The sequence below is a fragment of the Cydia pomonella genome, chromosome 13 (genome assembly GCF_033807575.1).
Source record: "Cydia pomonella isolate Wapato2018A chromosome 13, ilCydPomo1, whole genome shotgun sequence".
NCBI lineage: Eukaryota > Metazoa > Arthropoda > Insecta > Lepidoptera > Tortricidae > Cydia > Cydia pomonella.
Window position 1 is genome coordinate 6,753,740 of NC_084715.1, and position 23,237 is coordinate 6,776,976.

Below are 23,237 nucleotides of genomic sequence, written 5' to 3' on the forward strand. Positions count from 1 at the left end.
AGGCACATTTACACGTCAAGTGTTTTCTTGTGCATAGTAGGCCAAAATCTCACGGCTCCTATAGTTCATGCACGCTCCCTATAAGTGCCAATTACATCCACAATTTATCAGGCCTACCGCGAAAACCGAAAATCGCATATTGCGGGGATCTTTCTCTTTTACTCTTACTGAGACTTAATTAGAGTGACAGAGAAAAATGCCTGCAATTTGCGATTTTCGGTTTTCGCGGTAGGCCCCCAGGCCCGACGTCAGGTCCCAGCAAGAGTATTTTTCCGTTTCACCAAAAATCAGCACATCTTTAACAATAATTGAAATGTAAAAAAAAATATTCATATGCAAAATCAACCATTGAACATATTTTGCAATTAGAGACAAAGTATTAAGTAGAATTAGCAGTGTTAAGGATGTGCTGATATTATGTGAAACGGAAAACCATTATCAGGCCCGACATTGGGACTGATTTCGGGCCCGATATCGGGAAGTTTGGATGTAATTGGCCCGGTTATGAATGTTATAATAAGATGTTCTGTCTTTTTTTAGAGTTTTGAGAAGTATTCCATTAAATATTCCCTCTTGTTGCTCTTGACTTTGATAGAATTTATCATCTAGTGCCTCAGGGTCAGCTACAGTATTTGCGCAAAGTTTTCCAAGGGGCCTACCGCAAAAACCGAAATTCGCAAATTGTGGGGATTTTTCTCTTTTACTCTTTCTAAGACGTAATTAGAGTGACAGAGAAAAATGTACGCAATTGATTCGATTTTCGCGTTTATAGCGCTGGAGGCCTACCGCGAACCACGTTCGACGTGTTGCCTCTCTGTCTCACTTGTAAATTCGTACGTAAGCGTGACAGGGAGGTAACACGTCGAACGTGGTTCGCGGTAGGCCCTCTGGTCCTGACAAGTTGTGTTTACCATACTATACTTGCGTACCATTTGTTACATGCTCTGTAGAAGACTTTACATGACCATAGACATTCCTGTATTGTTATTGAAGTATGGCAACAATCTTAATCAGTCAGTCAACATGGCGGCCCAAGATGAAGTTGACGTATGTGAAAGTTGGGAGGATATGGACGAAATTGGTGTAAGTGTATTCGTCGCTCCTTGAGACATTTCTGACGTCGAAGCCGGCCGCCTTACATTCCTTCACACACAAGTTAATCTGTTTCAGTTAGACACGAAGATCAAGCTGATGTCAAGTGCGTCCTCGTCAGTGAAAACTCCGCTGAAAGGTTGCAAGGTTACGAACGTAATTGTGGAAGACAGCGCCTGTATTGGGTCTCAGTGCGTTATGCCGGAGCCAGCTATTCGTATTCTGAAGCGGCCATCGACGCTCGCGAGCGGACAGCTGAACGGCGAACGGAACGCGCGCCCTGTTAAAACTCTCCAACAAAGACAGAAGGAGTACGAAGAAGCCAGATTACGGATACTGGGCGAAGCGCGGAGCCCTGAAGACGTCATCGACGACAAGTAAGCGATACAACGAGCCTACCTATTTAGTCAACTGTCCTTTGTTTACATAATCAGTAGCATTTATATCACAAGTTATTATGATTTGTTTCAGTTTGAGCTGCTTGCAAGATAAATTACAAGCGAATAGCATCAGCGACAGTCAGAATGGGAACAAAGTGAAGAATTGTCACAATGATAATGCCAAAGGGAAAGAGCGTAAGGTTCTAGTGAGGTTACCACCGGGAGCCACTGCGTCAGGGGTGTTCCCATCCCCGCCACCCCCGGGAGTGCTTGTTATAAGGACACCTCGGGGCCCTGACGGTACCAAAGGCTTCCAGCGAAGGTAGCACCAGGCCATGACAATCATACACTAATTTGTAATGAATTCCATCCACAAACTACCCAAGAAAGACAATGTTGAAATATTGGCTCTGTTTATAGTATGATCTTCACAATTCCTAAATTGTGTTAGCATTGTTTCTTTGGTTCTAAAAAGTGTTTTACAGTACATATGGGGCTACTTTATAGCACTAGTGCGAGAAGTAGCATATTATGTTACTGTGTCGAACATTTAAAGGGCCATATGTACTGTAAAACGTTGTACGATACATGTGCGAATAGGTAATTCGCAACTCGTGTCGATTTAAAACACTCCCTTCGGTCGTGTTTTAATTTATCGCCACTCGTTTCGAATTTCCTATTTTTCGCACTTGTATCGTAATGTACTATTATGTGGCCACATAAGCTCCAGAGGTTCACCTGTGGTGAGACCACAGTCCACAAGTGCATTGGTATCTTATCAAAGAAATCCATGATTGGTCTAAAAACTGCATAACATGCTAAGTTTGTTTGGATGTATCATTAGAACTGAATTTATATTACACAGTAAACAGCCGGGTCCACACTGAGCTGCGGCGCGCTCGGGCGAGGAAAACTGCATATCGCCTGTGGCTGAGGCATGTACACTGGCCGTTTTGTGCGTGAGAAAATTGCCTCGAGCGTATGCTCGCTCTGGCTGTGGACCCGCCTAACTATACAGCATTTTTTATACAATGATATGTCAATGACATCCTGACCAGTTTACTGTTATTATTCTAGCCATGGCAATGGCAGGCATGGCCATACAATGGCATTCCTTTGCATGTATAAATATGATTTTTCCTTCTATTATAACTGCTATACAACAAGTAGCTCTTATAGCAGTTATAGCACTTAACTACATAGTGTTCTCTATGAGAAAAAAAGGTTTTACTGTTTTCAAATATCATCAATGTGCTGAAACCACATCCTCTATAATTTCGGTTTCATACAAAATTAAATTATTTCAGTGCACAGGAAGCCACAATTATGTTTTAAGCAAAAGGCGGGTCCACACATAGTGAGCTTTCCTTGCCTGAGCGCACCACCTCGGCCAAGGCATGTCTACACTGGCAGGTTTGTGCGTGACGAACTTGCGGCTATTCATAAAAAATTGAACTCATCATCAAAGTTTCCAAGAGTCCCAAACATTCTACATTATTAAGCGGGTCCACACAGAGTGACCATAAGCGCGAGGCAATTTCCTCACGCACAAACTGGCCGAGGCACGTCTACACTGGCCGGTTTGTGCGTGAGGAAATTGCCTCGGACATACGTGCTCGCTCGCTCGCTCTGTGTGGACCCGCCTAATTGCATTGATTGAAGAAATGTTGCATTAATATCCAAAAACTATATAAATGCTATATTTGCTTTAAGATTAGCTGATTATAATCAGATTTCAGTTTTGGATGGACCAAGGGCTCAGGGATCCCAAATATTTTCAAGTGATAGTACTTCATACCATTTTTGATCACAAAGACATTTCTCTTGTCACCTTAACAGGAAAGGGGATGGCCGTTTCTCCAAACACCGTCCCCATTCTCCTCTCTAGATTTGACTTTTTTGCCCCTATGTTTGACTTTTTTTCGATTTTTACAAGCTTTTATTTTACTTGCCCTGTATGTTTGTTAGTTAAAATGGGTCAAATCTTGGAATCAAAATTTGACCCACTTCCCGATTTCCGATTGAGCTGAAAATTTGCATACAGTCGGGTAACAATGTAATGTAAGTTGGGTAACAATGTAATATTATGGTACCATCGAGCTGATCTGATGATGGAGACAACAGGTGGCCATAAGAACTCTGTGATGAAACAAAGCAACCTCATTGTGTTTGGGGCTTTTAGAACCGTCTTGATGAGTAGGTATTAGTTACCTGTGGTAAGAAAAGTACAGTTAGCTATAAAAGCTTGTGAAATTGAAATTTTTGCCAAAAACTTATTTGATAATTGTAAAAATTAGGAGCAAGAAAACAGATTTCATACAAATTTCTAAATGCTCCTTCTTCTTCTTCTTCCTCGCGTTGTCCCGGCATTTTGCCACGGCTCATGGGAGCCTGGGGTCCGCTTGACAACTAATTTCTAAATGCTCCTACGTCTTATAATAATTAAAAATTCGAAAATAACAAACAGGTGCATAGCTGTGGTTTATATGATATACAACAAATTGTGTCAAAATATTTTCAATAATGTTAATTATCAGAGAGGAAAATGAGGACTATGTTTGTATGAACGTGTGATTTTGCGCGGGTCCTCCACTTTCGTCTATGCATAACATAATTACATATTACACTACATTTGTTCCTGAACATAAATTATGAATTGTGAATGATCATTGAGCTCACTAAAGGGAACAATAATATTTATTGTAATATATAAATGAGAACTAGATGCCAATCTAGTGGGGCCAATAGAGGTAATTGCAAATAGAGCAAATGCTACTAGATTCTGTCCATGCGGTTACCATTCTGAGGGCCTACCCCCAACACCGAAGTTGTCAAATTCCAGGCATCTTTCTCTGCCACTAATTACGGCTTAATTGGAGTAATAGAGAAAGATGCCCGCAGTTTTCAAACTTCGGTGTTCGCGGTAGGCCCTTTGAGCTGAACTGCAAGTCGCTCCTGTGCGCGAGCGGGGCATCGCTATATACATGCATAGCACAGTCTCAGTCACGCACCGGAGCGGCGTGTGGGTCTGCAACTGATATGACGACCGTCAGTCGCCCGCCAAGTAAGCGCGCGTGAAGTATGGCATGCCAAGTCCATGCAAACTTAGCATGGTTGGAAGTCTAACTTGAAATACAAGTAGATGGTATAATGTAATACAATATAAGGTGGACTTATAGAACAAAGTGTGCCATGGGTAACAGCCTTGCCTGCTACTTGTATTTTTAGATACTTGCATTGGTCCTATAGTTGCAATTGCCCCCAGTGAACCTATCAACATATTTAATGATTGTATGTGCAAGTTTTCAGAGTATTCAAATATGTTTTGGCTCAATTTGCTTGAATGGGTTAGTGCACTTTGGTGCAATTTTTTTATATGAGACAAGTAAATAATGAAAATTGCCAGTCTCTAAACAACAATAATTATGATCTCTGTGTTTATGAATTATGAATAATTCAGTCCGGTGAATGTCTAGGGTCTCTAATGATTGTTTATGGTCAATGACAGATTTCTTTGGCCATAGACAGCCCTTAAGATCTCATTGAGAAAAATGCAATTAATCATTATTTACTTGTTTTCGATTCAAGTTGACAATATTGCCGCTAGAACGTTATGATATTTATTTGATCTCTGTAAACATGTTATCTACAAAAAAAGTATGTCGTAATTTTCAAAACAACTGACTCATTATGATGAATGCGTCTATTATAAGGTAGTGTTTACACAAATGATGGTTGCGAAAATGAACTAAAATGAGCTAATGTCATTTAGTAAATATTTATTTTAGTTTTATGTCTTATTACCAAAGAGTTATTAAGAATAGAAGACGTATAAAGTCTAAGAATAAGTTGTGCTCGCGGTAGTGTGGTTGTCAAAAGTTGACATGTCACAAATTCAAGTATCCGAAAATATAACTCCGTATAGCGCTATCTAGTTCGGTTGACAAGCTAGGAGGCACAAATTTCTTTGACTTTACATTGCTTCTACAATCAGTGACTCTTTGTTCATAACATTGGAACATGTTTTTAAACATTGCGAAGGATGAGATGTGCGCTAATGGTCTTACATTAAGACGTTGCCGAAGACCATGCAGGAGAAAAGGTCGGAAAGTGAATCCTGGGCTCCGAAGTTGTACTTAGGGACGTAACCGGGATGATAAGGAGAGATCTTTGTAGCAATGTAATTAAAAACGACTAAAAATCAGTAACGTGTGACCGGCACCAGAAACCGACAGGGAATCAGGAAGCCGACACTAAAACTTTTATCCAATAAAATAAGGGTAGGGAGCCGTTTTCTTAATGAGGCAACACTGTCCAGTGGCGGCACAGTGTTGCCATGTTAGAAGATTGGTTCGCTACCCTTATTTTCTTGGATTGTAATTGAAGTGTCGGGTTACTGGTTCGCTGTCGGTCGCTGGTGCCACGTTACTAGTATTTTCTCTAGGCCACTATTTTATTTAAATCGAAAGTCTTTTCAAATTGCCTTCGATTTTTTCAACCATCATGCCACCATATTTTAATGAAAGAATTCATTACACAACAATTTCATTAATGATTATATATTTATTAAACAATGTGTGGATACAATTAATTGATAGAATAATTGTCAAAATTATTACCTACATTAAACTTTTTATATCCCATTTTTCTACATTATACATTATAGTATATTTTTTAGGATAAGGTACTTGCTAATTGTATATTTTTAGCATATTATTTTAACGTGTTAAGTTTTGATGGTGCTTGTGGTCGGTATGTGTCAATGCTTGTTTTAAGAACCACTGTATAATCCTGATTATATAGAACACAGTAGGTATCTTACACGAACTCTTAGTATAATTTGTCGAGATCCCGCAAGGATAAATGATAGGTCAGACTGTATGTATAACGATTTTCAACTGTTAATACAGCAAGGTACTGGTGAGGGCTTGCCGCGAACTTTGTGACTCTAAATTCGTATAACTCTCCTACATTGCAAGACGTGTACCTACTGATCCATTAATAACTCTGGAAACTTAAGGCACGAAACGCACGCTTGACACTAACGCCGACCACCATATAGTTCGTGTCATCCACGATGACGCGCAGATTTGTCAAATCTAACCTTTGATGACATAAGAATACGAGTCAAGACACGCGTTGTCGTGAATGACACGATCTGTAACGACTGTATAGTCGTTTTAAGTAATGTATGGCGGTCGGCGTCAGCGACGAGAGTGCGTTCCATCTGGTTACATTAAGAGTCACGCGCGGAAAATAATCCCTTCTCATTTTACCAATATGAATTAGAAAAAGTTGGATAGTATTCCATGTGTCGCGATGTGAAATTACTTGTTTTGTGAAGAAAATGTTTATGTTAGCCGAATTGGTACTTTATGTCTACTAGAACTAAGGTTTAATTTTGTAAAACCCAAATCACCTTGCGGGATCTCAGTCTTCAATTTGTTATTGACTAACTGGCCATGTAGCATTCGAGTGACTGAGGTGAATGAGTTTTGGTCAGAATTTGATTTGATTTTGATAGAAACATATTAGGTAACTATGTTATTGTTATGATAAGAAACTTCAATATTCTATTGAAAAATCGACACTGTTTTGTTAGAAAGCTATTTATCGCGGTTCTAAATTACTGTTAGACATAGACTGCTAATATCATAACTATTTTTGCTTTGGCATAGTCGGGTAATTAAAAATTATACCCAAAACTTTCGGGTATTGTGACGTCATTTGAGAATTTTGAGAAGCCATTCTTGAGATTGTCTAGACTTGAGGGTCTACCGCGAAATCCAAAATTTCGTTATCTGACTCTATCGCTCGATCATGCAAGAGTGATAGAGAGGCAGATAACGAAATTCTATTTTCGCAGTAAGCCCTTTGCAACCAAAGCAATGGGGTATCGAATCTTGTTATAAGGTTGCTCAAATCCTCAACGCCAAAGTTTGGAAACCGAAAGCGTCGTAAATATTAATAAGTCTCAATATTTTTACACTTTTGCTAAGCAAGTTAGAATAAGAGATATTTCGGTTTTGAAAACTGTGGAGTAGAGTAATACTGATCTATTGTGTCTACTTTAAATTTTGAACAGACTTAGTCTTACAAGAGTATCAACGGCAATTCTGGCCACTAAAATGATAGCTTCACAAAATTATGTTTTCGTAACGCCTGACTGTCATTATCTCTTACTCATGCATTATTATTAAAGGTATAATAGAGTCAGAGATAGAGAAATATCGAAGTACCGTCTAGGTAAATACAGGATAATTTTCACTGCCCAAACTCTGAGGGGTGAATATGTACGTCACACTGAACAAGTTTTACTATGCGGCCAACCCCAAAATCACGAAAGAAAATTCTGCTTAATACATTTCGGTGAATCAGAGTCAATGTTTTCTATAGAACAGCTGATTCCTCAGAGTTTGGGCAGTGCTAACAAAAGCATCGTGTATAAAGATAATGAATTAACCAAGCGTTTTGTAGACATCTAGTAAGGCTGATATTATGACGGCGCGACTTTTTATTTGGCTTTATTATAAAAAGTTCCTTTTACGGCCAGAGTATATGCTCTAGGTAAAAGTAAACACTTATACTACCCACCTATTTTACAAGATTTTATTTAGTTTAACCTGTCCCGTTGTCTGTGTCCAAGTCCATTAGAATACACGATATGTCATTATATAAAATCCGACAAAACATAGTAATAAAAAGCATACATACTAAATTAATGTCAATTAAATCTCTGACTAATAATAAATTCTCGTGACCATCACATTTTTTGAAGTATACTTCTACAGACCGACGTCTGTAATCAAATCTTGCAAATTAAATTTGACCCACTTCCCGGTTTCCGATGAAGCTGAAAATTTGCATACATATGTAAGTCGGGTGTCAATGCAATATTATGGTAGCATCGAGATGATCTGATGATGGAGACAGGAGGTGGCCATGGGAACTCTGTGACAAAACAACGTAACCTTATTGTGTTTGGGGTTTTTAGAATTGTCTCGATGATATAAACTTTTTATAAAGGAATCGCCTGGTCAATAACCCTCATGAAGAATAATCCTTCCGAAGTCATTCTATAGTAATCTATATTCAAGGCATATAGTTAAAATACCTTAGTCGAAGTTAGTAAAGTCAAATTAAAATCTGACCGAACTATACCAATTTTAGCATAAGTTTACAAACTCTTGAGGATTGTGATATAGAGAATAATCATCTTGTTGCAAACCTTTCTGTTTATAATAAAATGATAAAATGTGGAACATATTTTTTTTTTAATTATTGTGTTTGTCCGATTGTCCCAAACCAATTCCCTAATAAGTGGTTATTAACTAGTGTAGTTTCTTTCAACTACTTGAAACACTAGAAGTAAAAAAGGGCCGGAGCTTTCGGCTCTTCGTTTTCTATGTAAAGCATCACGTGATCACCGGTCATCTATTATAGAAACGCAAGCGCCGAAAGCTCCGACTCGGACCCAGGCCGATCTAACGTGAGTCATCCTTTATACTTATGAAAGTAAGACTTGTATAGGTTGGCTAGACTTGGACTACTAGTATGGACATTATTTAAAGTAAATGTAAAATAGGAAAGTAAAATTATTTTTTTAAAAATGAGTCGGGTTCAATAAATTTTGTGGGTCACTCCGCGTGGGCTAAGCCTGTCCCGTGACTCCACGTTTGCGCATTGTCCGTTTACTTAGGAGCGATTTTTACATATAAGTAGGTATTTTACCTAAACTCTAAAGGACAACTTTTTATATAGTAGTACATTTTAAACTTAATATTGAGTGCAATTTGGAACATTCGTTTAGAATAGAATAAAATGTAACCGTTGAATAACAAAAAAAATTCAGCTTAAGATATTCAAACGATGACCGCGTTCAAATGATTATCCTATTTGACCGCCAAAGTCAATTGACACGCGCTGCTACTGCTCAATAACAGCCTTCGTGCATTCCTACAAGGTTCACAACGACGCGCCGCGCACGATAGGCGTCGCGTTCAAAGGGTTCACAACGTCCCATAGCCGCCAGGCGGGCCGCCACTTACGCGCAGACATTCAATCGTAATACATACATTGACATATATAGGTATACCTAAGGACGGGCCTTACGGGCACTAAGAATGGTGTCACTCACGCATTCCAGCCAATCGTGCAGTCTATGCGACAAATCGCACGCGTGATGTGAACTCATCAACCAAACGCGTTGTGGCGTTAGACTGCACGATTGGCTTGAACTCGTGTGTGTGACACCTCTGTACTGACCCCATGCTTATTGCTTGTAAGGCCCGTCCTTAGATATATGTCAATGAATACATGCCGAAAGTCACGGCACAAGAACCTTGAGAATTTCCTATGCCTAATGGTCCTTATCTTTCTGAGGAAGATGATAGATAACGTTTATTGCTCGATGTCTCAAATATTTCATAATATCTGTTTATAGATTTGAGAGATAAGAAGTTGGTTCGGTTTGTATGAATTATTTACACTGATTTCGAAGATCTGTGATTCTCAATTGGAGCCTAAACTTATGCAGGTTCAGCAACTAAAATAAAATAAAAATGCAGATTGAGAATTAACATCTGGGTCCCGCAATACAAAGCAGTTCTATTTGTAAATCAGTTTTCGCAAAACTTGACGGTATAGGTTCTTATATATCGACTTCCGAAAACGAGCAAACATTCTGAGTTTAATTCTTTTTTGAGAAAATTCATTTAAATTGCAATGTAATTAAAAATACGTTAGCTAATTTCTATAGCTATTTGTTTGCAGATTTGATGATTAAGTTTTTTCTAATGCAATATAAACATTATTTTCAATTAATTGTTAATAATACCCATTTTTTGTGAATTATAACCATTTTGCTTTTTACCTAGGTATGCAATTTACTGGAATTCACTAATGGGACATTTTTATTTTCGGACTCTACCTTTTCTGATCTCTTGTTTAACTACATATATTTTTCTCTAGGTTTATTACAGAACCCATAACAAACACTACACACACACATACTACAACAAATTTATATAATTATGGAATAGAGGATTGATAGGAAATCGTAAATAACAATATTTCCACTGCAATTGAAACGACGTAAGCCAAACTAGTCCGATAATTATATGCAAGCTATAAAACGAAACAAGTTTCTCGTTAATCCCAGTTCTCATAGTAACTTGAAGCGCGCGGTAGGGCTTATTTTAAGATTAAAACATTATTATTTCATAATTAAATACCTAACACAAAAGTGATAAAGCAAGAAATTAAGTCGGTGTCATATGTGAAATCGAAAAATCAACATTACAATTACCTATCTAAATTTAATTCAAACATAATAACAGTAAACATAATAAACTACTTACTATTTTTACGCGTCCACTCTTTCAAAGTTTTTTCAAAAGTTTGAATTTCGAACGAGCCTGAGAAAGTTTTTTTTAAATGGCGGGTTTAGAAGGCTTGAGTGATCATGATAAGGCAGTGTTGAGGAGTATTTTTGATCCCACGGCTACTATTGCTGATGTTGATGTGAATGAAGATACATTTGAGGAGGCAGATGATGGTAAGTTAACAATACTTAGGTAGTTACGGCGCCTCCACAGCGCCGATGAATGTATGTTATATATGTATGTGTGTGTTCGATTCAATTTATGGCCAACCAACCGCTGCTGCCCGCTGGCGTCCAGACTGTGTCTGTGTGTGACCTTACCTCTAAACATTTGATTGTTTTAGAGGCAACAACGGACGCTGAAAAGCAGTCAGTACAGCTCTGCGCCCAAGGTGTGCGATTAGCCAATGAAGGCAAACTGGACGAAGCCTTGGATGTGCTCAGTAAAGGCATCGAGTTGGCCCCAGAGCGCGCGTCCGCGTACAACGATAGGGCGCAGCTGTTGCGTCTCATGAAGAAAGATGATGGTAAGTGACGTATAGGGGAGTGAAGACAAACTGAACGAGGACTTTGAGGAGTTTACTAGGGAGTCGAGTTAGATCCGAAGCGCATGTCTGCTTATAATGACAGAGCGGGAGACGCAGGGGGCAATTGATGCTAAATTTTTTTTGTACTAATTCCAGAAGCCATGACGGACTTAGATCGCGCACTCCAACTGACGGCGGGACGAAAAACAAAGGCTCGCGCACTAGCTCTGTGTCAGCGCGGCGTCCTCCTGCGAAAGCGGGGTGAAGATGCCCGCCCAGTGTTCCTCGAGGCGGCCAAGCTTGGCAGTGGATTCGCCAAAAAGCAGGTAAATATACCTGCCACCCTGAAGTAGGCTCTAATGATTCTTAAAACAAGCAGCCTAGCTTGGTATTGGCTCGTTAAGAAACAGATACTCAAAACCGCGCGAACTAGCTCTGTATCAGCGCAGCGTCCTCCTTCGAAAGCGGCGTTAACTTCACAGAAAATTTTTTTTCACAATTTGATGTATAAAGGGTGGATCACCTGTGGTGGTAATACTGAGCAACTTATAGTATGGGACCAACGCCGAAATCCCGAAAAAAAAATTTACTCTCCCATAGAAAATGTCAGTCAGACAGCAAAAATGTAAGTATGAAACAGCCAATTTTTTTTCGTGTTTTCGGGGTTGGTCCCGTAGAAAAAGGTGCTCAGTATAACCCCCGTATAATCGCAATTTGTTTTTCGCTCCTAACTTTCATATGTAATCAAAACGAGAACCATGGCATGGCTATGGGCAATAAAAAAAATATCGATATTATATAATTTGTAAAAATATTTTCAATATGTCAATAACTAAAATATGGGGAGATTACGTTTGTGTGGAGAAGTGATCATCCACGTTCCTCTTAACATTTATCTATCGTAAACCAAAATAAATGTCATAAGTATAGGTACTTGGAAAAAATTATAAAGGCCTCTATGACCCAGGGCCTCTCCCGAGTTGATTCGGTTAGCTCGAACCATACTGTTCTACCTTAGGGATGGCCAGGGGACGCCATAGCTGAGGATGCTTGTTTGTTTCCAGCCCTGGTCCTAGTACCAGGTAGGTATTAGGCGTCCAAGTATTCCTGTTTATGATTTAAATTTATAAGTACTTGAAATAACACAAAATATTTTCAAAAATAATTTGTTCTAATAGTCATCTAACATGTCTGACCATTCATCAGGTGGTCGAGCTGAATCCCTACGCCGCTCTCTGTAACCAGATGTTGAGTGAAGTCATGAGAGGAGAGGTGAAATTGGCTGGCATCCCGGAGCCAGATCAGTAAGGACGGTGGACTTGCAGATTTATATTATTTGTAGGTCGTTTTCAACATGTGTACAGTCGCCATCAGATATATCAGAGCGGCCAAGGTGCTCAAAAATATCTGAACACGCCTCTATTTTCAGGGCGCTAGAGCGCGTGTTCAGATATTTTTGACCACCTCGGCCGCTCCAGTAAATCTCATGGCGACTGTACCTATTCGCAATCCATAACTCCCGCGGGAACAAAATAGGCCTTTGTCCTTCAGTACACCTGCATGAAATAAGATCTTTTTCGAGCAAGTGTGATGAAAACAATATTAACAAACCTATACCAATCATGTTGCTTGCTCATAGAGGAGAGGAAATAAAACACACAAAATCTAATGGATTAGAAATTTATATTGTTGAATACAATCGACATCCACTTTCAAGAAAATTCCATACAACCACTCAAGCGGAGGTACTTGCCTCCGAGCGAACCAGACCGACCCAATATCATCGAAAATGACAATTGTACATTTTGAAAATGACAAATGTTACTACAAATCGAAATATCGTTAACTACACTAAAGATTACTTAGAATATGCAATAAAATCTCATAAATATACTAAATGAAGATCATGTGCAGAAATTTATTGTATAAAGAAGATATTTTTGTTAGTAAAATTTCCACACACAACCATTAAAATTTGTAAAATTCAAAGACGCTTTTTATTTCTATCCAAAAGCGTCAACCATAGATAACACAAATTGAAAGTGCACTTTAAACATTTATGTTATAAAAGCTACGTGGAAGAGTTTTATATGAATTTTTTGTCTTTGGTATTTTACTGTATTAGGCGATGTATGAATTGTTTTGGCACATTTTATAGATGTGGTAACGCATTGGAGATAAAATGCAAATACAATTTTCATCAGTAATCAGGTGTTTGTTCATTTCCGACTCAAGCCACCCACTGAAAACTTTTAGATTAAAAAAATCAAAAATTTTAAGCGTCAGCTTCCTATCTCATATGCATATTTTGGCCTATAGATATTAAGATTTGTAGTTATTTAGGCAAAGGTCCAAATAGCAATCGTGTCACATATTCGACACAATACGTTTTACATTGTTACTTAAACTAAAAGGAACACGTGCATAAAATGGTATAAAGGTGAAACAATTTCTACATTTTGCTAGTGGTCGATAGCGATGGACGATAATTTCTAAAATGTCATCGACCAACCCAGGCATTTTTACTAGAAAAAGGCACGAAATAAAAAAATGGTCCCACAATGGTTCCACAAGTACCTACTTGATTTTGAATACCTATTTCGCGCCTTTTTCTAATGATTACAATGATATGCCGGGCCATACAATGTCGCAGACATTTTGTGACAACTTTTTTACAACTAAGAGTAATCAAAGGTAAAATCGAGTATTATAGTTACGATACTATAGTAGAAAAACTTTTAATATTTCATTACTATAATACCGGCACGACTTTGGCTAGGTACATACTATCTAACGATCTCAGATGCGGGAGAAGAAGAGTTATAAGATAGAGAGAGAGGTAGCGATCCTACCTATTCCTAGCTTATAACTAGTTCTCAAACTCGAAATGATTGCGACATAGGTACATATTTTAGTACCTTAGTACCTAAGCTATCGTGCACTATAGTTAAAGTTTGTTTTGCACTCATAAGCTAGTGACTGAAACTTTATTTTTTTTAACAGACGGGCGCACCGGACCGCGAACTTGATCCGATCAGTATATCTTTTTCTCGCTCTAACTTACAGCTGCGTCCTTAACGGACCACTTTCCATTCGACCGAACAGGCCTCTAACCGGACCAAGGTCTGGTACGCCCGTCTGTTAAATATTTTATAATAGACTTAAAACAGACAATAATGCGGTAAACCTAACGTTCTAGCAGACAACCCGTACCTTCTACTCATAGTCTATCGACACCGCTAGTAAGAAGTAGGATAAAGGTAAGTAAAAATTGGTTATTCGTAATTTTAAATTCAATCTAATATCGTGGAAAAATATTTACAAATACAATTTGGCACAGGTGATGGTGCTTGCAACAACATCGTCAATGTAAAATCTTTTATATCTTTCAAATATTCAATAGTAAAATATTTTAAAAAGTATACTAAACACCTGTATTAACTACGGGCTTAATCTAAATAAAGGTTTAGGCCTATTCTTTCATGAACATTTTCACACGGATGAAAAAAAGTTGGTAGTAGGTACACTACACTACCGAATAGATTGAGCCATCTTGTAATGGCATTTTTATTCGAGATAGGGCTAAATCAGATAGAAATTATTTATCTCACGTTACAGTTATATTACCTAAGATCTACTTCCAGCAACTGTGACAAAGTTATTTCAATATAAATAGGTAACAGCAGTGTCTTAGTAAGAGTAAACTAATGCTTAATATACGCTAGCCTATTCAAATAATATCAAAGTTTTATAACTAATTTCTCACTGAAAACATAACAATAATTATTAATGATAAGATCCTCAAAGTAAAATACTTAATGTAATACAGATATGGTGTTTTAAAATAAAACGTGGAAATTTCACAATAGGAGCGAATTCTATATTTTTTTAAAGTAAAAGCATAATTTATTCACAGCTAATTAAAAATACTTAGAGATAAAATGACCAGCAAGTTAATACGCCTATGCTTATTTACAAGTGAGATCTTATAATAATGATTGATTAAGGATAAATACGATTAATATAAGTTTCATAAACTTTTAACTATTTACTAACTGACCAAGTCAGAGAAATGAAGGGAGAAGGCATAGGCTAGCAAACACTAATAGGTATGTAAAACGAAATGCAAATTCTGCAATTGGGAATAATGTAGGAACTGCGAATGGGCTCAAAACAATCTACTAGATGTTGCTAGTGCGTCACTTTTTGGCATAACAGTAAATACCTTAAAAAGCCCCGATAAATTCAACCATTTACAACTTGAAATATTTTTTATTTATATTACTTAAACAAATGACAATCATCATCAAAGATATATGTAAGTTATAATATTATAATTTGTCTCATATCTTATAAGTATACTTCGTTATTTTAGCATCAGAAAGAACTTCGCAGAAGTAAGCTTGGGGTTCCATCGGGCCCTTTCGGCGATAAAATTCTGAAGTAGGTACATAATATGTATAATAACGATAGACGCTTACTTCTGTGGAGCTTTTTCTACTGCTAAAAAAACAAAGTATAGACGACTACCCTCAAAAATAAGAATTATTAATTAATAATCATTTAGTTTAGAGCTATGTAGGTTAGGTTATAATCGATACTTTGAAATTCACAATTATATATAATACTTATTATGCTTGAAATATTATAGTAATTCATTAATACCGAGAAACCTTAATAAGCCTAATTTATATTTTGAATATGATATAAAAATATATGCTGTTATGCCATAAGTAGTGACAAAGATTTGTTGATTCGCGGTCGCTAGACTATTCCCTTGTTTTCTATGTAAATGCTAGTCACTGGTACAAACGGAAACACTCCTTATGCCTTTTGTAACAAGGTCCACCGATGAACAGTTAACAGTGTGTGTGTGTGTGTGTTTATGTTGTTATTACTTGCTGTTTCTGCTACCAGTGACTGTGTATTTAGGCTGTATATTTCCCTTTTAATTAGTAATACTATTTGGATTTATGCAGGATGTTTAAATAAATGAATATGTTTAATTTGCGTCTAAAAAGGTATGTTAAAAGCTGGGTGGAGGTTGATGAGTAGAAAACATTGTTATGGAATAAGTATTATCGACTGAAGAACCAATATTTCAGTTCTCTTTCATGACTAAAGGTTAGCCACTTTCAGATTTAACTGCCAGTTCTTATGAATGAACAGCGCCAAGATCTGCCAGGTTCACTCGTACCAGTTTACCCTTCGAATCCTACCGAGCAAATCAAGGCAGCGAAACCCTTGAAATTAAACTTAAAATCTGAAACTTTAAGGTTATTTTTTGACTGGCCGATATCTTGACTAGAGGTATCAACTATTTGAGTCATGGATCTCGGAATCTTGAAAATGTCCGACCGAGGCAATGGTGCCAGCGTAGTTATAGGACGTTGGGTATTTATTGTTATGATTTACATAGTTCTCGAAAAATAATGAAAGGGATGTAGTCTATAGACGTTTCGAGCGCTTACGTCATGGTGACGTCACTGACAGTTACAGTCAGTCGATGTTAGACCGGCGAGCAGAGCGGTCGTACCGCGTGATGTTTGTGTTGGCGAACCGTTGGAAAAACTACGATTCATCGTATTCGTATGGATTCGATTTCGTCATCTGATTTACTGAGGTAAATACAGTATTTTACATGTAATCACTTTTTCAACTGAAATTACACCTCGGTATCGTATTCGGGTCAATGTTTGTTGGGTATGTTTTGTGAAAAGGATTCTTTCCTGAGATTCTTTTGATTATTTTGTCACAGTTCTCAAAAGTATAATTGAACTTATTTTATAACAATGCCTCAACTTCAAAGGGTGGTGTGGGATGCGAACATTCATTCGCGGGTGAGCGTCCGCTCGCTACGTTGTCTCCCTCTCCAGCTGTTTTAAACCTATTCTGGCTCATTTTTCTAAACAAACTTACAAATATATTGGATATTTAGAGATTTACAATGCAGTCAAACGGTTTACATCAAGCAATATATCGCAGTAGTGCAGCTCAATTCAATAGGTACATCATTTCCTGCTTTTGTAGTAAAAAAAACCGTCGATGTTAGTTTCTCTAAATATTTTGTATACATTTTTATTTTATATACACAATATAGGCTTAATAGTTTAAGTTAAAGAATGATTTAGTTTTTGCAATAAAAAGCTATAGCGGCTGAACCATCGAATTTTGCTTATTTTAGTTAAGAATAAAGGACAGACAAAATGAGCCAGAGTGCTAACCTAAGTCTACACTTAATGCTAAAAAACATTGCTAGGACTTCTAAGCCGTGCTAATTATACAATACAAAGCCGTTTTTACCTTTTACAAAAGTCGGTATTATATTTTAACCTTTTCACCGCCAAGGTTAAGACAATTTCAAGTTCATAAAAAATACGAAATATCGTAATGGCGTACGATAATTATGCTAGATTTAGCATTCAATTTAAATTTAATGCTAAATTTAATAAAGGCGGTCAAAAGATTCAACGGCTAAAATAAAGTTTTAAGACTTAGAAATGATAAGAACACCTAAAATGTCATTTTATTACAATTCAATTTAGAATCAAATGCTTTTTTCTTTTAAATTCACATACATTTAATCTAGCAAGAGTGTTACACTTTTAAATGTATTTTTATTTAATATACGTTATTATTAATTAAGTTAGTAAGGCTATTTTAGTAGACGATTGTCAGCATTGTCAAAACTCACACAACGGTATCTAAAACAACCTCATTTCACTACTTCAATTCATTTCACTGTGTTGACTTCCCCATTCACGATCATAACTCATCTGAATCACACGAACCTAGCCCACATCGAAGTTACGCTCTCATTTAAAAACAATATTATGAAATACGAAATATGACCATTCAAGTAACAAAGATCACAAAATAATTTATTTGGTTTCACTATTTTACATTTCATTATTAACCTTCTTTTAAGTTGGCTGCGCATATCAAGCCATATATGGCGAATATGATATTTAACACTATTGACGGCAGTTTTAAAGTTCAAATTTCAACAAATATTTTTTATTACATGCGGTAAGGGGTAAATTTAACATTTTGTTTTTTCAAAAAATCCTATATAATTTATAAAGTATAGGTACTTCGTACTACTATTTTTCTACGAAAATTACAAATAAGATAAATTTGAGCGAGTAGAAATTTTACATACAATAACTTCTACTCGGTCTATTTTCCTTGTTCAAAATTTTTAGGAACGAAAACTAGTATAATCGCCATCAGATATATCGGAGTGGCCGAGGTGCTTAAAAATATTTGAACACACACAATTTTATTGCCAGTTTTCATGTAATTGAACAATGTCGTTTTAAAATGAGAGTGTAACATCGACTGTATGGTAGCAGGTTCATGAGATGATAAACGAAAAAATACAAATATTTCATTTACAAATCATACCTAACAAAAATAAACATATTTTCTGGATTGTCTAAATTCGATAGTGAAGTATTCACACTTGAATTTTAATGCTTTCGGTGCCACCTTTTTTTAAACCTTTTCACCACTTTCCCGTATAAATGGCACAGATAAATGAATACACGTCACGTCACAGACAGTGCAGTCGGTGCTCCAGGCGAAGATCCTCAAAATCGTATCCAAACATGTCGAGCGCTTATTCGACTTAATAATACGCCAGTAACCCGTTTAAAATGATTTTAATTGCAGATAAAGCTCTGATTATACTAAAGGGCAGACAATTAGTACAACCCTTTCTACTGATACAGAAACACGTCGTGTGATTTTGGCAAATGTAAGCTGGATCATTGTGGTGCGATGAGAGTTCAAACATATCAGCGACTCTAATAAAAAGGTATAGATCGCTTTCTCACTCTACATAAATCTACATACCATGTATAATATCCATCTAACTGATCTTATCACACCACAAAACCATACAGAAAAACGAAGTACATCACACTACACACATACATACACATTCACGCAAAACGGGATAAATCAAAGATCACAAAATGTAATCACGTTAAAATTTACCATAAAATGCCTGTACTGGCCGTTAAGGCTGTATTTGAAGCTGGAGCTGTTTTCACTAAAGCACATGATGCTTCCTATAGAAACGTTCTATCTCTATCTATGTGTTAGAGCAGGAGAGATAGTGAGAGAAATATTAATGTGTACGGCGAACTGTATTTTCCACGATCGAACACGGTACGGACCGCATTCGTTGAGTGCGAACGTGTGTTAACGTTTATCAATTTTTTTTAATTAGTATTCGCCGATATGTAAAACATGGCCAGTACAGAAAATTCATGACTAAAAATGATTTGTAAAACAATTCAATAAAATATAGACAATGTAAACTTAATACAGCCGATTTAAAAAGATTTCATGGCCATAACGGTAACCATAGATAAAAGCTACATACGAAAATGGCCTTAGAATTAAACACGTATAAACAATTGATCTTTCAACGTGACTAATAAAAAACAAAATTGATTAAAAACAAAGTGGTCTTAGAACTCCTGAGATTCGAATACAGCGAGCTTCAATAATAAAAACAATTATTAAATAAAATAAAAAATATTTTCAAATACTTATGAAGTATACCACCCACTAGACACGACACTGAATTATTTATATTTTTACAATTAACACTGATATGTTATGACAATGTGAGATGCGTTAGCTGAAGACACCATCTGTCAACATTGCCAAACGAATATAATCCCTATTAACTTAAGAATAGATCGATAATTTATTGACAAATGGCATCAAACGTGTCACTAACATTTATTAATACCAAGTGGCCCCAAGATACGATATTCAGAGTAAAAATAAAAATAAACAAAATTTGATAAAATTAAGTCAAAAATTAACGACTTTAAATAAAAGAATAACAGAGGTAAGACAGTAACAATAAAGTATATTATCTTTAAAATAAATTAGTATATTATCTGTAAGTTAATTCCGATTAGTATTGCTTTTATTGAAATTCGTTGAAATAGCGAATTTATTGCACTGAAAAACAGTAAACAAAATAAATAGGTTAATATACTTTTGTCATGTCTTAATGGATGGGTAAATAAACATTTTAGGTATAAAATGAGCAAACGATTAAATTACATCTTATACTTACACCTACGAAAAAATGGTGTTTCTAAAAATTCCAAGTTACGATTACGTCAACATATAAACGAATACAAATTACAGATCATAGTTTTTGAACGGAACAGTTCATAGTCTAAGTAAGATAACGAACGGCAGGCGCCGTGAGAGCGACAGAGATAGAGAGCTCACGTTCAGAAACCGATGCCGATTCCGCGCCAGCGTCGATATTGGAGAGAAGAACCCTGTAGAAAAATGCATAAATTGAGACAGTGCGTTAGCTTAAAAAAGAACTAAATTTTAACCCCCTTATTCAAAACGTGTGCTAAAGTTACGATGCCGCTAATAATCGTTTGTCCCTTTCCGACGTATTGGTATGATGGAAAGGGACAAACGATATGAAGGGATGGATGGGAAGGGATGGGGAGGGATAGCGGCATCGTAACTTTAGTACACGTTTATGAATAAGAAGGTAAATGTACACTAAATCGAAGTTTTAATATTTAGACAATGTGCAGTCTATACTGAAAAAAAAGTAAACAAGAGTTCTTTAGATCAGAATCAGTTCCTTGAGATATAGGGGCCGAATTTTGAATTTCGATAACTTGATTTCGTGTTCTACCTTTAATAATATCTCCACTACTAGGCTACTAGATTCCCAATTTTTATCGATCGTATTTCGAAAGCCCCATAGGCACAAACGGATCGTTCTCCCATACAAATTTTGAATTTCGCGCCTTTTTCTACTGACATAAGTTGGCTTGCCAGAGTATCTTTGTTTGTAATATGAGCTTTTCTTTAGTAGTGCACAATAAATAATTTTATTATTATTATTATAATATATATAGCTACATATATATAGTTTGGGTTTGGCAACTTTGGCAGACGATTATTATACATTTGATTAACTTAGTCTTCTTTGTTGTAATAATTATAAAAGAATGTTTAAAAAAATATAATTTTAAATATATCCTTATTTCATTTGTGGTACGATAGATAATCATATAAAACCGTAGTTACCTACCTGAATGTTCAGACGTGCTGCACATATTCGGGGTTGAGGAAAGAGAAGCCCATGAACTCTGTCTGGTCGAGGTTCATCATGAAGAGTTTGTCGGTGGGCGTCAGCTCGGTCTTCTCTGTGGTGAACTGCTTGTCGAAGTTGGACACGTCTTTGCGATGTTTCTGGCAGAAAACAATGAATGGTTAAGTATAAAATTGTCTTCTTCATTTTGGGTAAGTTCTAAGTCCAAATGGCATTCGACTAAAATCATACTGTCCAACTCGTGTAGTAAAAGTAATTTTTTCACAGGGGCTCGTCAGACCCCACTTTGGTGACGAAACATCAAGAAAAGATAGTCGGTAGGTGAATTGAATCACTTGTTTCTAGACGCAGATGAGTGAGATGAGTGAGGACATCGTACTGACTGGTGCAAGTGGGGTGTTAATAAGTCTCAAAAGCTTATGATTACATTCATATTGACAATTCAGTGTAGCGAATTCCTTTCGCTACAAGAGCCATAATTTTCCATTCCATAAGTGAAAAGTTGAAAATTACTTCTTAATGGGCTGCCTCCAACGCAGGTAAGGTGAGCGGGGGGACACGGACGAAGTCAAGAGCAGAGACTAGCGTAGGCTATGTGTATAGGGTAGGTCGTAAAGCTGCTACTCACGATCTTAGGCTTGAAGGGCGGCTGCACGTCGCGCGCCTCAATGCGCGCCCAGTCAATGCGACGGAAGAACGGGTGCGTACGAACATCTTCTTCCCCCTTGGGGCCGCAGCCAAGCCGCTTTTGAGGGTTTTTCATAAGGAACGTCTTGCACGCGTCCTTGGCTTCCTGTAGGGATAGCACATAATGAGAACTTGCTGTTAAAAGTAAATTCATTGTTAAGAGTTTCTGCAGGTTCAAATAAAGGTTTATGCTTCTGGTTTATGTATCTGAACTAAAAACACACACAATACAATAGTACCTATAAGTGCAAAAGAGATTGGTTTCCCAAAGAGGTTAATGTTCATGGTTTGCAATGCAAATATCAAAACCTCTTGTTGCGGTTGAGGTTGGGTTAGCCCGTTTTGGGTAAAAATACAAGTTATCATTATGTTTATGTGAGAAAAGATTGTGTTATCGTAGGAAAGAGGCATTTCTAACAGGTAATCGATTTGAACGAATTTTCTGATCCCTAATGGTAATTCGCGTTAACCCTGAATGTATGTTCCGCCCGGCATCTTACCTTGCTGAGTGTTTTGGGGTACGACACGCTGTTATCAGTGATAGCAGCGAACAGTTCCTCCTCGTCCTCTCCGTCGAACGGCGGCTGTCCCACCAACATCTCGTAAAGCAGTACGCCGTACGCCCACCAGTCCACGGACTTCCCGTACGGCTGGTAGAGGATGATCTCTGGGGCGATGTAGTCGGGAGTTCCACAGAAGGTCTTGGTGGTTTTGTCGCCATTGATGCCTGAAATAAGATGTTTCATAATTTGGAAGACTTGGTGACGTCTGATTAAAGTTCATTCAATAGGTAATAGTATTGTAGCGCCAACAGTGCCGGGTATGGTAGAGGAAATTCGACTTTTCAAGGCCGGTAGAAATCTGACTTCGCGAATAATATCGTTTGTAAGTGTAACAGCGACTTAATGTATATAGCAAGTTTTAAAAATATAAGACCAATATATTTAGAAGGATTCCGGGGGAAAGCTATGCTATCCATAGTTGATATGATAATTTTATTATGAAAAAATGTAGTCTCCTGCGCGAAAAACCTATTTTTTACTTATTTCTCC

At 37.1% G+C, this 23,237-nt stretch overlaps 3 protein-coding genes across 3 annotated transcripts in view; 2 read left to right on the top strand and 1 right to left on the bottom strand.

The window, feature by feature from the left end:
• The first annotated feature begins 1,001 nt into the window (after positions 1–1,001).
• Positions 1,002–3,024, top strand: LOC133524056 (SUZ domain-containing protein 1). The gene is made up of 3 exons (XM_061859847.1): positions 1,002–1,083; positions 1,171–1,469; positions 1,564–3,024. The coding sequence occupies exons 1-3, from the start codon at positions 1,024–1,026 to the stop codon at positions 1,796–1,798; spliced, it is 594 nt and encodes a 197-aa protein (XP_061715831.1). The 5' UTR covers positions 1,002–1,023; the 3' UTR covers positions 1,799–3,024.
• Positions 3,025–10,254: 7,230 nt separating this feature from the next.
• LOC133524069 (tetratricopeptide repeat protein 36 homolog) lies at positions 10,255–13,588 on the top strand. Its single transcript, XM_061859875.1, has 4 exons — positions 10,255–11,028; positions 11,199–11,381; positions 11,538–11,707; positions 12,588–13,588. Exons 1-4 carry the CDS (start codon positions 10,908–10,910, stop codon positions 12,687–12,689), a joined length of 576 nt encoding a protein of 191 aa, XP_061715859.1. The 5' UTR covers positions 10,255–10,907; the 3' UTR covers positions 12,690–13,588.
• Positions 13,589–14,546: 958 nt separating this feature from the next.
• The window catches only part of LOC133524061 (protein kinase C, brain isozyme), a 324,532-nt gene continuing 315,841 nt past the window's right edge, over positions 14,547–23,237 (bottom strand). The window contains exons 11-14 of the mRNA XM_061859857.1: positions 22,686–22,912; positions 22,127–22,291; positions 21,478–21,638; positions 14,547–20,698 (exon numbers count right to left, since the gene is read on the bottom strand). Of these exons, the coding sequence (XP_061715841.1) occupies positions 21,486–21,638; positions 22,127–22,291; positions 22,686–22,912 (545 nt within the window). The 3' untranslated portion in view covers positions 14,547–20,698; positions 21,478–21,485. The remainder of the gene's footprint in view (positions 20,699–21,477; positions 21,639–22,126; positions 22,292–22,685; positions 22,913–23,237) is intronic.

Bases quoted from the DNA above. Each gene is read 5' to 3' on its own strand.
- LOC133524069 (XM_061859875.1), top strand. From the start codon at position 10,908: ATGGCGGGTTTAGAAGGCTTGAGTGATCATGATAAGGCAGTGTTGAGG. The intron at 11,382-11,537 runs GTAAGTGACGTA...TACTAATTCCAG, and splicing joins TCTCATGAAGAAAGATGATG to AAGCCATGACGGACTTAGAT. The intron at 11,708-12,587 runs GTAAATATACCT...ACCATTCATCAG, and splicing joins GTGGATTCGCCAAAAAGCAG to GTGGTCGAGCTGAATCCCTA.
- LOC133524056 (XM_061859847.1), top strand. From the start codon at position 1,024: ATGGCGGCCCAAGATGAAGTTGACGTATGTGAAAGTTGGGAGGATATG. The intron at 1,084-1,170 runs GTAAGTGTATTC...AATCTGTTTCAG, and splicing joins AGGATATGGACGAAATTGGT to TTAGACACGAAGATCAAGCT. The intron at 1,470-1,563 runs GTAAGCGATACA...GATTTGTTTCAG, and splicing joins GAAGACGTCATCGACGACAA to TTTGAGCTGCTTGCAAGATA.